The following is a 15,314-nucleotide window of genomic DNA, read 5'->3' as shown; positions in this document are numbered from 1 at the left end:
AATTCACCAGCTCTTCTACACATCTGGGAGTATCTGAGGAAACACCTCAAGCAACATTTCCCTGTCACGCCAGACTCTTGATTACAAAAAAATAAAAAATCTGGCGGCCATTCTACTGCTTCCAACATCAGTAATCACACAATGAGAAAGACAATTTCATTGCAGGATGCTCATCCCAGGAATTAATTCAACCCCAAACAGTATCATTCAATATTTAAACAGATCAGTGTTTCAAATGATGGTTTAGTGATAAAAACAGTAGCACAGGAGACCTTTTTGCCATAGAGGTCAGAAATGAGATGGCATGTTATGGACTTTGAGAACAAATCCCCTGAAGTACTGCCTTGTCCAGCCACAGAAGATGTTCAGATAACTGCTTCCTTCCTTAAATTAGAGCCTAGCCATGGAGCACAATAAAATCTATGCTGTGTCACAGACATGTTTTATGAAAAATCCTTTCCTTAGGATTTTTTCTCCTGAGAAGCTGAGAGGCCTCAGGAACAAAATGTAAACGATTATCTGCTCCTGTGGAATGCAACAGGTGGATCTGTGATTGGTCTCATGTGGTTGTTTCTAATTAATGGCCAATCACAGCCCAGCTATCCAGACTGTCTCAGTCAGTCACAGGCCTTTGTAATCATTCTTTTTCTATTCTTAGCCAGCCCTCTGATGAAATCCTTTCTTCTATTATTTTAGTATAGTTTTAATATAATATATATAATAAAATAATAAATCAAGCCTTCTAAAACATAAAGTCAACATTATCTCTTCCCTCATCCTGGGACCCCTGTGAACACCACCACAATGCTGTACAGACCTAAATAAGGAATGCTACCTAAAACCTTCACTCATCTTTCACTTCCCGGAGAGCTGCTTGCAGCACCTGCCGTTCCCACAGAGGAGCAGCCGCTGCTCATGGCCAGCCCTCCTGGGGCACAGCCAGCCCAGGCCCTGAGCTCACAGGGCACAGCCACAGGGCTGCCTGCAGGAGCCGGAATGAGGGATGTGGGGCTCCAGGCAGTTCTCCAAAATGCAGTTTATTACATCCAAGGCATTACAGCAGTCCAGGGTCATGGGTGACAGAGCCTGTGCCTACAGCTGTCAGCTCCAGCTGCAGGCAGGCCTGGAGACCCTTTAGTTTAGGTTACAATGCATTATACACTTTTCTTTGCTGAGCATCTTAATACAGTAGAACCAATCTATACCTTAACTTTAATCTATAGTCTATCATAACTACTATAATTACCATATTCATGTTACTATTCTCCAATCACTAAAAGTTAGTACATTACAGTTTAAGCTAGAAGTTGTTTTTCAGTTTTCTTGCAGTGGAAAATTGTGAGACCTTTTTCCTGCTTGCAACTTTGCTGACTTGTTTGCCTGTGCCATCTTTCTGCTTGGTAAAAACATCTTCTTGTTTGGGGTGGGTTTATCCTTTGCTCTAAGCCATAAAAACCCCTTCTAACCAACCTACCCTTTGCCTCCTTGGTTATCCAGTAAGACTGGCTCAGCAATTCTTTTCTTCTATATCAAAACTTGCTTCCATCTCTTCATCAGACTCTACATTTAAAAACCTTTCTGCTAAGCATACATATCTGTGAGACTTCCTTGTCAAACTTTCATCCTTCCCACAGTGCCATGCTGGGCACTGAGCTCACAGAGCAGCTCATCCAGCACCACTCCCAGCCCTGCAGCACAGCCCCAGCCCCAGCCCCAGCCCCTGCCTGCCCTCACCTCCTTGATGCGTTTCACCAGCGCGTTCTGGTCGAAGGCCACGGCCTCGGCGCACTGGTGGAGGTGCTCCTGGTAGCGCAGGCACAGCTGCAGCACCTGCTGCGGGTCCAGCTTCTCCAGCTTGGTGTTGGTTGGAGATGTCTGCCCACTGAGGAGCCCTGCAGAGCAAAGAAGGCCCAGAGTTAATCTGACTGCTCATGCTGTTGGTTCAGCTGCGATCCAAGAGACAGCAGTGTGGCACTCACATTCTCTGAAAAATCCCTGCCTCCAGGATTTTTGTCCTGGGAAGCTAAGAAGGCTCTGACAAAAAGGAAAACAGTTTTATCTCATTTGCTTCTCTTCTGCTTTCTCACATGTGGAATGTGGTTAGAGATTGTTTACCACAGGTGATTGTTTCAGTGGTTTCTGCTGTGGGTTGTTTTCACTCATTGGCCAATCAGGGCCAAGCTGTGTCAGGACTCTGGAGAGAGTCACAAATTTTCATTACTATCTTTTTAGCCTTCTGTAAGTATCCTTTCTGTATTCTTTAGTATTCTTTAATATAATACAGTACCCTAAAATAATAAATTAGCCTTCTGAGAACATGGAGTCAGATTCATCGTTCCTTCCTGCCATGGGGCACCCTGCAAATACAATACAGCAGAACAAACCCAGCGGACAAGATTTATGAGGAGTGATGAAAAGCTAATTCAGAATCATTTAAGGATGTTTTGAATTTACAGCAGTGCATAGAACAGTTTGCCACAGAGCTTGGTCCTCCCTGACAGAGCCTAAATAGAGCCTAAATGCAGGTCCATCATGCACATCTCCTCGGTTTTCAGCAATATGCCAGTCCTGTTTTTTCTCCTCCACAAGCAATCCTAAACTGTGAAGAATGAGCCCTCTCCTAATTTATGTAAGACAGCAGAGGAAGGAGTTGAAATCTGAAGGGCACTGGAGTCATACTATTTTCACCAGACTCACACTGCCAAGACCAGAGCTCTAAAAATTCACTGGTCCCTCAAAATAAACCTGGGTAAACAAATGGCCCACCTTAAGGTAAATTATTAGGGGTGAATTGTCTGCATTTTGCCTACCTTGCCTTTTTTCAAGCTTCAGAACTCTTCTACCTTCTAAGGCTTTTCTTCACACTCTCAAAGACTAGCAATATACCTCTTTTTGTTTCTTTAGTTTGAAATTAAGATCCCTACATACTTTCATGACCAGGTTTCACAAAAAAGCTCACCAAAAAAAAAAAGACATTGGACTTAAAAGTGGGACACTGGTTAATATTCAGAGGAGCAAAATTGCCCAGAGAAATTTCTCCTGCCCATTGTTTGTTGCCTACATAGTGCAACTTGAGAACGTCTGCTGAGCTCAAGCATGTGTGTGCCACACTGACCACCTTCCCCACAGCAGCTGGAAAAGATTTTCCTTCAGCATTAGCACAACTCTTTTCTTGTTGGGACACCATCTGTGACAAACTGCACATACACACAATGTGCTTTTCCCAAAACATCCATCAAGCTATGTAAACTGAATTCAGTGACTGCACGCATGTGCCCTCTGGGACTCTCATTTTACAGACAGGAAAAGACATTAAAACAGCAAATGTAAGCAAGTATCACACTAAGCAATTAAAAAGTAATAAATGCCAGTTATTTGGATTGGAAAAGCTCTTCTAAGAATGTACCTCAGTGGAAAATGGAAAGTATTTTGAATGGCCCCCGTGCCTATTGGAAGCTGCAACTGGTGACACTGAGTTCTAGCTAAAGCACAAGAACAAAATAGAAACCAAGAAGCAAGTCAGAAATATCTTATGAATATGAGCAAGTTAAACCTTTTTGAAAACATTTGCAGACCAAAATGAAAATAAAACTAGGACAGTGACTTCATCACATATGAAGAAGAATCAGGTTTACATTTTATCAACACTCAACATCTTACTCTCCCTGGATGCTCTCAATTGCTCTCTACACAAAACCTCATCATAAGAGATTTAAAAAAAGGTAATTTTGTTTTACTGATTTGTCCACTACAATTGTGTTGCCTCAGTCAAGAGGTCAGAAGAGAAAACAAACCATTTAGTCTCAAAACCCTGTATTAGCAACAGTCAAGTTATTTTTTTATTTTGGAGGGAATAATCTCAAACAAAATCTCAGATGAAGATCTTTCAAATCTATTTTCAGGTAAAGTACAAAACTGACAGGAACAAACCCACTGAATGAAATAAGACTTTTTAAAAATTGTTTATGTTTCATATTCTAATGCTTCCTCAGTTCACAAATTGGGATCTTTTACAATATCATCTTGTCAGGATGAATGTTCAAATAATGTTGTCAACTTTTAATATGCTGAATGTTCACACAGGAATGAAGAGTTCACCATACACCTGAGGCACTTATCCTGTCTCTGCACTGATCAAATGCACGATGCTATCAGCCAACTAATTTTCTTTTATTACTAATCTCTCACCAACTTCAAGAGGAAAAAGAAAATTAGACAGTGTTTGAGAGATTTAATTAACATGAAGTATGTACTTTGGCCAACTTATGCTGCTTATGAGAATTTTGAAGTGGAACAGGCCAAGGGCTGTAAAATGAGCTAATAAAGAACATGCTACTTAAACTCATGTACTTACAGCCTTGCACAGGTTACATAATGCTAAAACAAAAATTAATAAACCTAAGCCTCTCATTTCCTATCCTGAAAAACACAAGCTCGAGCAAAGGGAGACATTCCCTATTCAGCTGGAATTCCTTCATATGAAGCAGAGGGGGAAATACAATCCAGTACAAATGTTTGGACTAGGGATAAAAAACAAACATCATATGCTGCTTAAAGATAGACTATGGTATTATTCTGGGTGATGCAGTAGGGAGAAACCAAAGGATTTAGCTTCTCCAAAGAGCTCTGGGGTAATGCTGACAGTGCCAGAGAACAATTTAGCTTATTTTCAACTTGCAAGAAAGGAAAAAGTACAGTAAACAAGAGCCCCAAAAGGCCATGCAGCCTGGCAGGAACCACTTACTAACCACACTATAAATGTTAACATTTCTTACTGGCATTCCCCTCTGCCCTGCTCAGGTGTGACCCCACCTGGAGCACTGCATCCAGCTCTGGGGACTCAGCACAAGACAGACACGGATCAGGGACACAAAAATGGTCAGAAGGCTGGAACATCTCTCCAGTGAGGAAAGACAGAGCGCTGGGGTTGTTCAACCTGAGAAACAGAAACCTCCAGGGAGACCTTGTCAATATTGAAAGGGGCTTGTCCAAAAGGCAAAGAGAGACTTTTACCAGGTGACAGAACAAGGGACAATAGTTTTAAACAAGAAGAAATTTAAATTGGACATAAGGAAGACACTGTAAACACGTCTTTAAACATGGTAAACATGAGTGTGGTGGGAAGTTGGATGTCCCATCCCTGAAAGTGTTCAAGGTAAGGTTGGATGGGACTTTGAGCAATCTCATCTAGTGAAAGGGAGTGAAAGATGTCTCTGCCCATGACAGGGCAGTTCGACTAAGTGATCTTCAAAGATCATCTTGTCATCCTCCCAACCAAAACCTCCCAACCATCTGATCATCCTCCCAACCACAACCATTCCATGATTTAATTAATTTGCTGCTTTTGTTTTTTAGCAAATCTTATTTATATTACTATAATGTATTAGTAAAAACATCTCCTTTTGAAAATCATTGCTTCCTTCTTGAAGCCTTGTCCCACATTTTGACCTCTCCACTGAACAGGGCCATCCCTCAGTGGCTGGTCTACATGTGCTTTGTAAGAGGATATGAGATCACATCTGTTGCAATAACATATTTATTAGGTCACTCTTACAAGTGCCAAAAAGGGGAGAGACAGAGGTCACTGAGTGGCTCAGGCTTGCTCCTGAAACATCCAGAACTTGAACCTGGCCACCAGCATATCTCAGAGTGACCAATCACTGGTGTACTATCCCTCCTGCACTGAGGAAATGGTGTTCCTGTGATTTCTTCTGTGGGATTATTACTCCCCAGCCCCACAAGAGCACAGTTCTGCTCTTAAATGGAAAGAAAACAGCATCGAGAGCTTTCACTTCTTATTAAACCGAATACTCATTTTTCAAGCTGCTGGTTCTCTTCCAAAGAAGGAAGCACACCAGGAATCCTCTGTGTGGAGGATTGTCTGGAGCCTTGGGAAGAGGCTCCTTGGCACATGAGTGATACAACACACCCCAGCATGAGGAGGGAGGGCTCCACGGGGGCATTGTGGCTGGAGAAAACAGGAATGGGAGAAGAGGAGAAGGCCTGCACAGCTCCAGTGCATGGAGCAGAAGGGTTTGGCAAGTGCCAAACATTGCACAGTCCTGGCTTTTCAATTACGCCATAAAACAAGGAAGACCACAGACCACCTCTGTGCCTGCCATGATGACAAATGGCAAATCTCCCACCTACCCACACATGTGGTCAGTAAACAGCACGACCAGGAGGTGACAAACAGCAGCTGGGACAAAGAAAGAGTCACATTTCTAAAGCACAATGATGCTTCAGAAAAAACCAGCTCAATACACCAAGTATGTCGTGCACAGAGAAATATCATATATCACTACAAGGCTAGCTGACCCACAGACTTGACAAATCTGTTATTGTTTCCATATTCCTTGGCAAAGCAGAGGCATGTTAAAACCATTTTCCTCCTACTTAGTCATCTCCTTGCTGGTTCCAGGTCAACATACACGTCCAACAAATCATATCCTACTGAGCAGAAGAAAGCTGTTAGTTTAAAAAGCATTTTTATGACTAGAAGTGAAGTTCTTGAAAGCAAGCTTTTCACGCAATACTGGTTCTACACACATACAGAACACAGGACCCCACCATGGTCATGTTCTGCTGCTTTAGTGGGCAATCCCAACAACATTTTGAGTGCTTTCCAACCTGAAAAGCATTAATATTTCTTTTTGACTTCTGCACTTCCACTTGTCAATCCCCTTTTCAACCACTAACAGCAGGCATTACAAAAAGAAAACCAGTAGGTTGTTAATTTATTATTAGAGACAGCAAAGCATATGATTGTTGTGGGGTCTTGTTACTAATTCTAAGGCCAGAAGGAGTTGCTGTCATGAGCTAACCAATCTTTCTGTGGAATATAAGACAGGACTTCAGAAGTTAGGCCTTCCTTAATCAGACCGAAGTTTGCCTTGCCCAGAATACTGCTTCCAACATCTAACAACAGGGGACATTTAGGGAAAAAAACCATCTTTTTCATGCCTCACAAGGTATTAATAAAAATTTCAGGCAGAAAAGACTGTGCTCAGTGAAGCTGTGGATACTTGAATTTCACTACTCCTTTTTGAAAGGTGTATTTTTATCTCCACAATGTCTTGTGACAATAAGTATGATGCTTATTTACACAGCATGAAAAAACCCCTTCTCATTTGCTTTATGCTCTGTAGTTGTGCTGTGAAACAACAGAAATCTGAGCAGGTTGTACTTCATTCCAATATCTTTCCAAGCTCAAAAACTCCACTGGATCAGTCTCCTCTCCCACAGATAACTGATTTTTTTTTTATTACCTCTGTAATACCTTCAAACACCTCTAACCTGAGGCCTTACTTCTCTCTTTAAAAGCCAAGTCAATTCTTCTCCTGAGTATATTGGTCACACCTCTAAAAATGCAGATGCTTTTATAACTGCTACCCCTTTGCAGGACCTGCCAATCACCAACACCCTTTTTAAGAGGGTGCATTCCAGTGCACATCATCACTTCTTCCCAAGGTTAAATAAAGCATCAGATTGCACACCATGCTTAGCAATGGCTTGTCAGCTTTACAGAGGCATTCCTGGTGCTGGTACCTGGTTTTGGAGGGTTGTTACAATGGGCATTACCATTTTTTCTAAAACCTCTTCTGTGAACACTTCTCATCCATCCTCCTAAAGAATGATGCTTTTTTGAAAGTCCTTTCTGAAGACAATCCTACAGACTCTCCAGCAAGCTTCTAGAGAACCTAAAAAGCTTTTAGGGTTTTTTTTTAGTGCATACAAGTAGAAAATGGCTTTCCTTCAAGTCATTTTGAAGGAGATTTCTGTTCTACTTTTCTGATGACTTTCTAAGTAATCCACTACAGTTTTAACCTTTCACTCTCCTAACACAAGCTTCTTTTTATTTGTGTTTGGGAGTTTTTTTAGAGTGTTTTTGGAGTGTGGGTATTTTTTTGCCTACACGTCCCTTCATACTGCTTTAACTACACTGCTTTTCCTTCTACCATTCTTCAAGCCCACCTGTACTGCCTGAAACTTATAGCCATTCCCCACTTCTCCTGCCACTCTCATTTTTTTTATGATATTCCTCTTCATAAAATTAATCCAAGACAGTAAAATTTTACAGCTCTTCTATTCCACATGAATTTGAGTAGATTACAGTTACTATAGTATATAATAATAATGTAGTATATATATAATAGAGTCATTTCATTTACTATCATCAAGGCAACATTAGTTCCAGCTCAAAAAGAACTAGTGTTTTTCAAGTCTCCAGGAATTTTTCTGTGTTCCAAGGGTATTTAAAAACTATCAACCCTACAACTTGCCTCATCAAGCATTTCCAAACCTCTTAGGTAGAAGCTACCCAGTCTGGTCAGCTTCTTAAATAAAGTCTGGCCTCAGTGGCCCCAGATTAACTGTCATCGTTGTCTTCCTTGTTGCTATTTGCATGGCAAGATTGTTTTGCCAGTACCTTCAAGATTCCTAAGTACTAAAAAAAGATCCACACAAGAAACAGATGAAATTACATCCCTGAAGACAGAGTCTTGTTTCTTGACCATTGCTCCTTGCTCGTGTTTGGAGGCAGCAGCTTGTTATTAGCTGCAATAGAGAGCTCATTTCCATATATTCTCTAGGCAGGTGCACTTCAATATCATCCACTGAAAAGAAAGAATGGCACACCTACGTGCAGCAGAATAAAAGTTATTAAAATATTTGCATACAGATCTTGTAATCAGATTTACAGGACTCTGACTGACTAAATGCTTTGAATTCTAATTCTGTACTTCCTCTCTCATTCTCAAAAACCAAGAAAAGACTAAATTTTTCAGCAAAGCCTGAACAGTTGAAATAACTTTTCTGAAGGTTGTTTTGGTTTTGTTGTGGGGTTTTGGATGGTTTGCTTTTGGTTGGTTGAGGAAGGTTTTGTTTGTGTGTTTTTAAGAACACCTGAGTTAGGAAACATCAATATTTATACACTCAAATTTGAAAATTCAGGCCACCCCTAAGAAAAAGGCAATTAGTGAAAGTCAATCATAAAGAAGCTGAAAAATGAAATAAAAATAAAATCACTACTATTCATCCAGAAATCTTTATGCTGAAGTGTTCATGACTACATGATCTTTTACTCAGAGCAGTTAATTTTCTCAAAATCTCCCTGAAAAAATACCTTGTACTAAAACACCTATTCACTCCAAAACAAAATTGGCTTTGTTGCCTGTGTATATTTTCAATTCCTTTGAACTTTAGTGGGGGAGCACAACGACTGTAGGCAAACTGAATAGCTATTGTGTGAGCAAAGAACACATTTGTATTGTTGCAAAGAATGTTGGCTGCAGCAGCAGATTTTCCCTCTTCTTTGGAGTGGGTACCATGTGACCATTTACTTCTGCATGGGTGACACATGGGCTGAGGACTCTCCTCTTGTCAAATCTTTTAAGAGGCAACTTTTCTGACCACAGAGCCCAAATATGCTCTGAGTGTGAATTCCCCACCTGGGTCTCCTAACACTCCCTAAGTTACAGCCTGCAAGACATTAGTCATTGAGATATATAAATATAAAATCACCTCCCCTTTTGTCCCTCCACCATGTGTCTTAAAAAACAAGCATTAAGAGGATTCAGGACATTTAGGCTTCTATAAAAATGCAGGTTGCTACCATTCTAAGACAAAACCCCCACATTGTTATACATTTCCACCTATTGAGGTCACATAACTTACATTAAAGAAACGGTGATTTAGAGGGGAATTTGCTGTTACTATTATTTACATTAAGTAAGTATTGGTTTGTGATACTTAAAAGAAGTGAAGCTGAAATAAATCAGAAATGCTGCCTCACTTAGGTTGTTAGGAACCTGAATGTCCAAAAGAAAAGGAAAAAACAGTGCACCATCTGCAGGTGCTGAGATTTCAGTCTGGAGTCACTAAAGATGTGCCTCTCTGCAAGTACGAGACTGCCCAGGGGTTACACCTTCAAAAAGTTCCTAGAGGTTGCCACAAAACTGGAAACTTCTTTGGAAGCTTCAGGTAGGGAAAAAGGTACACAATATACTCTGAAGAAAGCACACAGCTGCACTTTGTCAACTAAGACTGTCAAGATCCTACTTAGTCCATCTCCCCATGAACTTTTCACTTCTAGAGCACAGAAGTAATATGGAAAAGAAGTGGTTTTGACTACACAGTTCCAATATCATAGGGCCAACTTCCTGCAACAGACCTCAAAGTATAAAAATAGACACAAGGGTGGAAAAAAGGACAGGGTTATTCACAGGGAAGTGAGACACAATGCTCTTGTGCTATGCAATAAACTGTGTTTGCTTTGCAACACCCTTTTTTTCTGGAAAACACAGAGAGAGACCCATGGGGTACAATCACCTGATCATACAAGCATGTCATAGCCAAGGGCTGCAGCTGATATTCTGAGCTTTATTCTAACTTATTGGCAAACCCAAAAGCTAAAAGACTAACATCACCTTAAAAGATGAGGAATTGAGACACCAAGACATTAGATTATTTATCAGAGACCAAATGGAAGCTGCTGTCCCTTGGCCTGATGACTTCAGCACCAGAACATCCCTCCCCCTTCTCTGACCCTCAAATTCCAAACACCAGAGGGACAGGCAGCAGAGGAGCCTCATTTCCTACAAAAGGGCTGAACACTGAGCATTGACACAGCCTCTCCCACACAGATTCCCAGATACCTACTAAAGAATCATAAAAGCCAGAGCCAAATCAACAGCTTCTTCCTTCTGACTCCCAAATTCATGCTCCACAGAAAGGAAGGTCCAACTCCCACCTTCCTCATCATGTGCCTCACCACAGCTCTTGCACAGAAAATTATTCACTCCACTGAAACCACAGACAACTAATCCTGTGGTTTTCTCTTTTCTCTAGGGTAGCAAAAGGAATCAGAGCACCACAAGATCAAATGCTAGAGCTAGTCCCAGGAGAGGCAGGAGAGGGGGAAGGAAAGGACAGAGGAGAACTTCTCTGTTCTAGCAGCAACAAGATGTCACTTCAATTATTTTATGTGTGCAAAGTGAGTGAGTTTATGTGTGCAAAGCCTTGAGTGAGTCTCAACTTTACCTGCCCATCCATCTTCCTTAAAATAATGTGACCTTAACTATCTTTTGTGTCTCTCTTGCTGCAAAGTTTTCTAGACTGTAGATGGATGAGAAACGGGACAGCAAGATCAAATAAACTCAATTTCTTTTAAAGAATTACAAAAAAAAATCTACAAGCCAAAACCCATGCAATTGATTCTATTACTAGTATTAAAGATAAGCCTCACAGCAATGCTTATTTTATTTTAGGCAAAAGTGCAGGGGTGTTCATCCACAACACAGCCCATACCAACAGAAAAAAAAAAGCCCCAAAATATCAGCATTTTGTGATTTAGAGAAAAGGTGACATCTAAAATCATTTCTAAGCACAAGGGCACCCATGTGAAGTTGGGGTACACTTGCTATTCCACAATAACAATAACATTCCACAATAACAAATAATAATTGCTGTTCTAGCCTGTGTACACACACTAACCCCAGGTAAACAATGGGGACACACGCACTGTGCTGCTGACACCAAGAGCCCAGAAGTTTGGAGAAAATTAACAGACAGCAGTGTCAGTTTACTTTTGGGCATTTTCTTCAGTTCAGATGTAAATCTCAGAGTCTTGTTTGCAATTAATTTTCACAGCATGGTACAGAGCAAGACTGATCAACAAGCCAGTTACTAACAGGTTCAGCAAGTCCAAGATTTCAGTTCTTTTCCATGCATGGAGAAAACTGTTTTAAAAGTGGTAGAGAAAACCTTCACAAAAAGAGTTCCTTTTTATATAAGTAATAGGATCTCTTGGTGAATGTTTTATCAGTACTGTATAATTGCAAACCAAGTCTGGTGCTGATGCTGGTATAACCATCATTTATATTCATGAAACCCAGTTCCTCTTTGGTACTTTTCACAGAACCAGAAAATATTCTGAGTTGGAAGGGACTCAAAACAATCATCAACTCCAACTCATTTACTTCCTACCAGTTTGTACCCACACAATACAGTGGAGAGAATGATGGCACATTGCCATGATAAAAAGAATTATGGCCATATTGTGGCCTTTGCCTATTTTTCAAGAGCACTATTTAAAATGTACATTAAAGAAACACTGTCCAAAATATACTATTGGCATGTTCTATCCACAGGTACTAGGAACAGTGATTTATCTCTACCATGTGCATTCAGGAAAATACAGCAAAGAACAGGAGTAAACTTGTAAATGCAACAGAGTTGACAATTTCTACTTTATCTTCTTTTCTCACATGCAACCCAACTTGTCACTCAGCAGTTTTGCTAGCAATGTGGGCTGCCATGTCACATGCAATTTTAATTTGAATGACACTTTTCTACTCTGAAGGCTTTACCAGCCTGACTTGAAATGGCTGCACTACTCAGGAGTAGCAAAGTCCAAGTGGGGCTGAGGAAACATTTGATATTTTATAATCCATACATACATAGCTCATACATCATATACTTTACAGAAATTAAGAAATGGCTCCTTACTTTTTCTTATAACAAGTTTAACTGGATTCTCTTGTTTTTTAGGGTAAGCGGTTATCTACTAAAAAGTTCAGAGAGAAACATGGAGCTGGCATGAAATTATAACAACCAAATTTAGGATACTAAAATGACCTAAAAGCTGAGTTGGGGAGGGAAACAGGCTACAACACACACACTATTTACTTCTGACAGTATTTTTAAGAAACTAATCACTCAGCTTGGACGGCCTTATTATGGCACCTAAAACATTCAACAGTTACACTTACAGAAGTAAGTGGCCCTCTGTGCTCTGTATTACCTCTGTATTTATCATCTTCTGTCAAATACTGTCAAGTGCAACGTGCCTTGAAGAAAGACAAAGCACAAAAAGGAATCCTCAGCATAAAGTGTTTTAAAATTCCCAGAGGAGGGGGGGAAAAATAAAGCAAACTGCACCTCCTCAGTTTACATTCCTTCTGCAGTTCAGTAAATGAACTCATTAGTAAAAATATTATGAAAGAGTGTAATCTCACTACTAAAATAAGCTGCTACTTAAGCAAGCTCTGAATACCTAATGACAACATTTGTGTGATCCTGTCCTTCTAGGCAACTGCAATCTAGGGGTGCTGCTTTTACAGCAAAAGTAACAGCCCAGGCTCAGGAAGCCCGGGAGCTTCTTGAGCCTGACTGGAGCACGTGCACCACTTCTCTGCAGTTAGAAATAGCCAGAATATAACAATTCATTCATTCCTCCACTTAGCCCCCTCAAAACAGGGCAGCTGTAAAAACATCCCCCCTTATTTTTTATTTTTCTATATCCAGCCTGCTGATGGTGTGCTCACACACAGCATGAACCAGTTTCCTATGTCTGTCATGGAAAGTATCAGTCACTTTACAGCAAAATGTCACCACAAAGGTTTTAAATAATTGGCAGGTGGAGTTTTGCTCATCCTAATTCACATCTCCCTCGAGGTATGTTGGGGTATTAGTTGTTGGTTTTTTTGGGTTTGGATTGAAGGCACTTGAGATGGCAGTTTCTGTTTGGACTTAAGTGTTTATTATTTTTGTTAGTAAAATAGTTTTATTACTGTGAGTTTGGTAGCTTTTCCTTAGAAGGTACAAAATGGTTAACAATTTTTTGTTACAAGGTCTTTTAAGACTAAACAATTTAATTAAGAAATGACACTTAGATTATTTTTTCTTTTAACCCAGTAACTGACTCCCAAGAGTCTGTAATGCAGACTTTTCTGCTTAATTACAAAATGCTACTCAAACCCATGGAGAAGAAGGAAGAAGAAGCATGAAGAAGACACCTAGGACAACACTCTGTGTCTTCTATCTTGCTTCTATTTACAACATACTAAAAATCTCAAAACTTAAATATTTCATCTAAGTGATACGCCTACACTACTCTCTATAATCTATTTTACACTTTCATAGATTCCAGTCTGTCTTAAAGTCTAAGAAATTTTCTCCATGAATAAAAGTCCAAGTCAGTGCTTCCCTAAAAGTCAAAACCCCAAACAAACAAAAATATTTCCAATACTCGAAGTTTCCACAAAGGTACTTATAAGGTCCATTACAATACCTATAAAGCCTTTCTAACTGAAAAGGCTCCTAGCAGTTGGAAAAATCCCCGGTCCCTGTTAAAGACACTCTCAGAATGACACCCTGAGTAGATCTTGGGGTGCTGTCCCAAAAGTGGAATTCATCTTGTTGCTCTGCCACCCCTCCCTGCCTTTCTTGTTCCAGTTCTGCTTCTCACTGAGCTCCTGCAGAGATGGATTCAGCCACCGACCTACCAGAAAACTTCCTGCTTGTCCCTCCTGGATTCTCCTCATCCCCCTGAGCCAAGCTGGCTCACACAAAGCCATAGGTATGTCCTCCCTCCTCACAGCTGTTACATCGACTCTCCTGCTCTGGGGATGATCTGGAGACAGACAGACAGACAGACATTCTTCCACAGTCTGGGGCAGAGTCTGGCATGCAAACTTATTTTATAAGCACCTCCCTGAGCATAGAATTCACTCTTGGCATAATCCTCCTGCACTGTGAGGAAGATCATGTTATGGATACATAGAGCATTGGAATACCACCAGGGAGAGTAATTGTGGTACACGAGGACGTACTAATACCAGATGCTCCTCGTACTAGAAAATATGCACAACAGCCAAATAGAACTAAAAACACTGAACAGTTACTCAGCTGCTGAGTTTAATATTAATATATATACATGCCCATAGAGCTCACCTTCTCTTCATTGAAATAATTCTTGGTTTGTGACACTGACAACAATTAATTCTGCAGCTATTAACAGAAAGCAACTGTTCCAGATGCTGTTTTCATATCAGCATATGCAAACATCTCCACTTTTGCAGTGGAGATTCTAGCAGATTTTAGCACTGCTTTTTCAAACAACACAAAAACAGACTGACAGGTAGATTTCAGTAAAGGCCACACATTTTCTGAAGTTGCAGGGGAAGAAATTTTGATCATTTGGGATCATCTGTAACCAATTATGAAATTATGAAGCATTTCTTACTAATATAAATACATATCAACATGTTGACTCCACATCTCTGCTCTAACAATAAAAGTCTAAAAGCAATAAGAAAACAAACTGTGGTAGTGCAGACACATATGCATCTCTTCCTGGACTGGAGAAGAAAGAATAGGAAAATCAGCTCTAAAAATCACGAGCAACAGCACATGAAACACGAGCAACAGCAACATGTAACAGCATCTGCCTATTGAACTTATTTAAAATTAAGTATAAAATAATTTGTAACATGTTAGAACCTTATAGCCCAGAGCCTTGACTTCTTAAGACT

At 40.3% G+C, this 15,314-nt stretch overlaps 1 protein-coding gene across 1 annotated transcript in view; it reads right to left on the bottom strand.

Annotated features, from left to right (window-relative positions):
* The window catches only part of BORCS5 (BLOC-1 related complex subunit 5), a 60,355-nt gene that overhangs the window by 18,265 nt on the left and 26,776 nt on the right, over positions 1-15,314 (bottom strand). The window contains exon 3 of the mRNA XM_054631163.2: positions 1,735-1,892. Within this exon, the coding sequence (XP_054487138.1) occupies positions 1,735-1,892 (158 nt within the window). The remainder of the gene's footprint in view (positions 1-1,734; positions 1,893-15,314) is intronic.

The sequence above is a fragment of the Agelaius phoeniceus genome, chromosome 5, assembly GCF_051311805.1.
Source record: "Agelaius phoeniceus isolate bAgePho1 chromosome 5, bAgePho1.hap1, whole genome shotgun sequence".
NCBI lineage: Eukaryota > Metazoa > Chordata > Aves > Passeriformes > Icteridae > Agelaius > Agelaius phoeniceus.
This window is presented reverse-complemented; position numbering and strand designations above follow the sequence as displayed.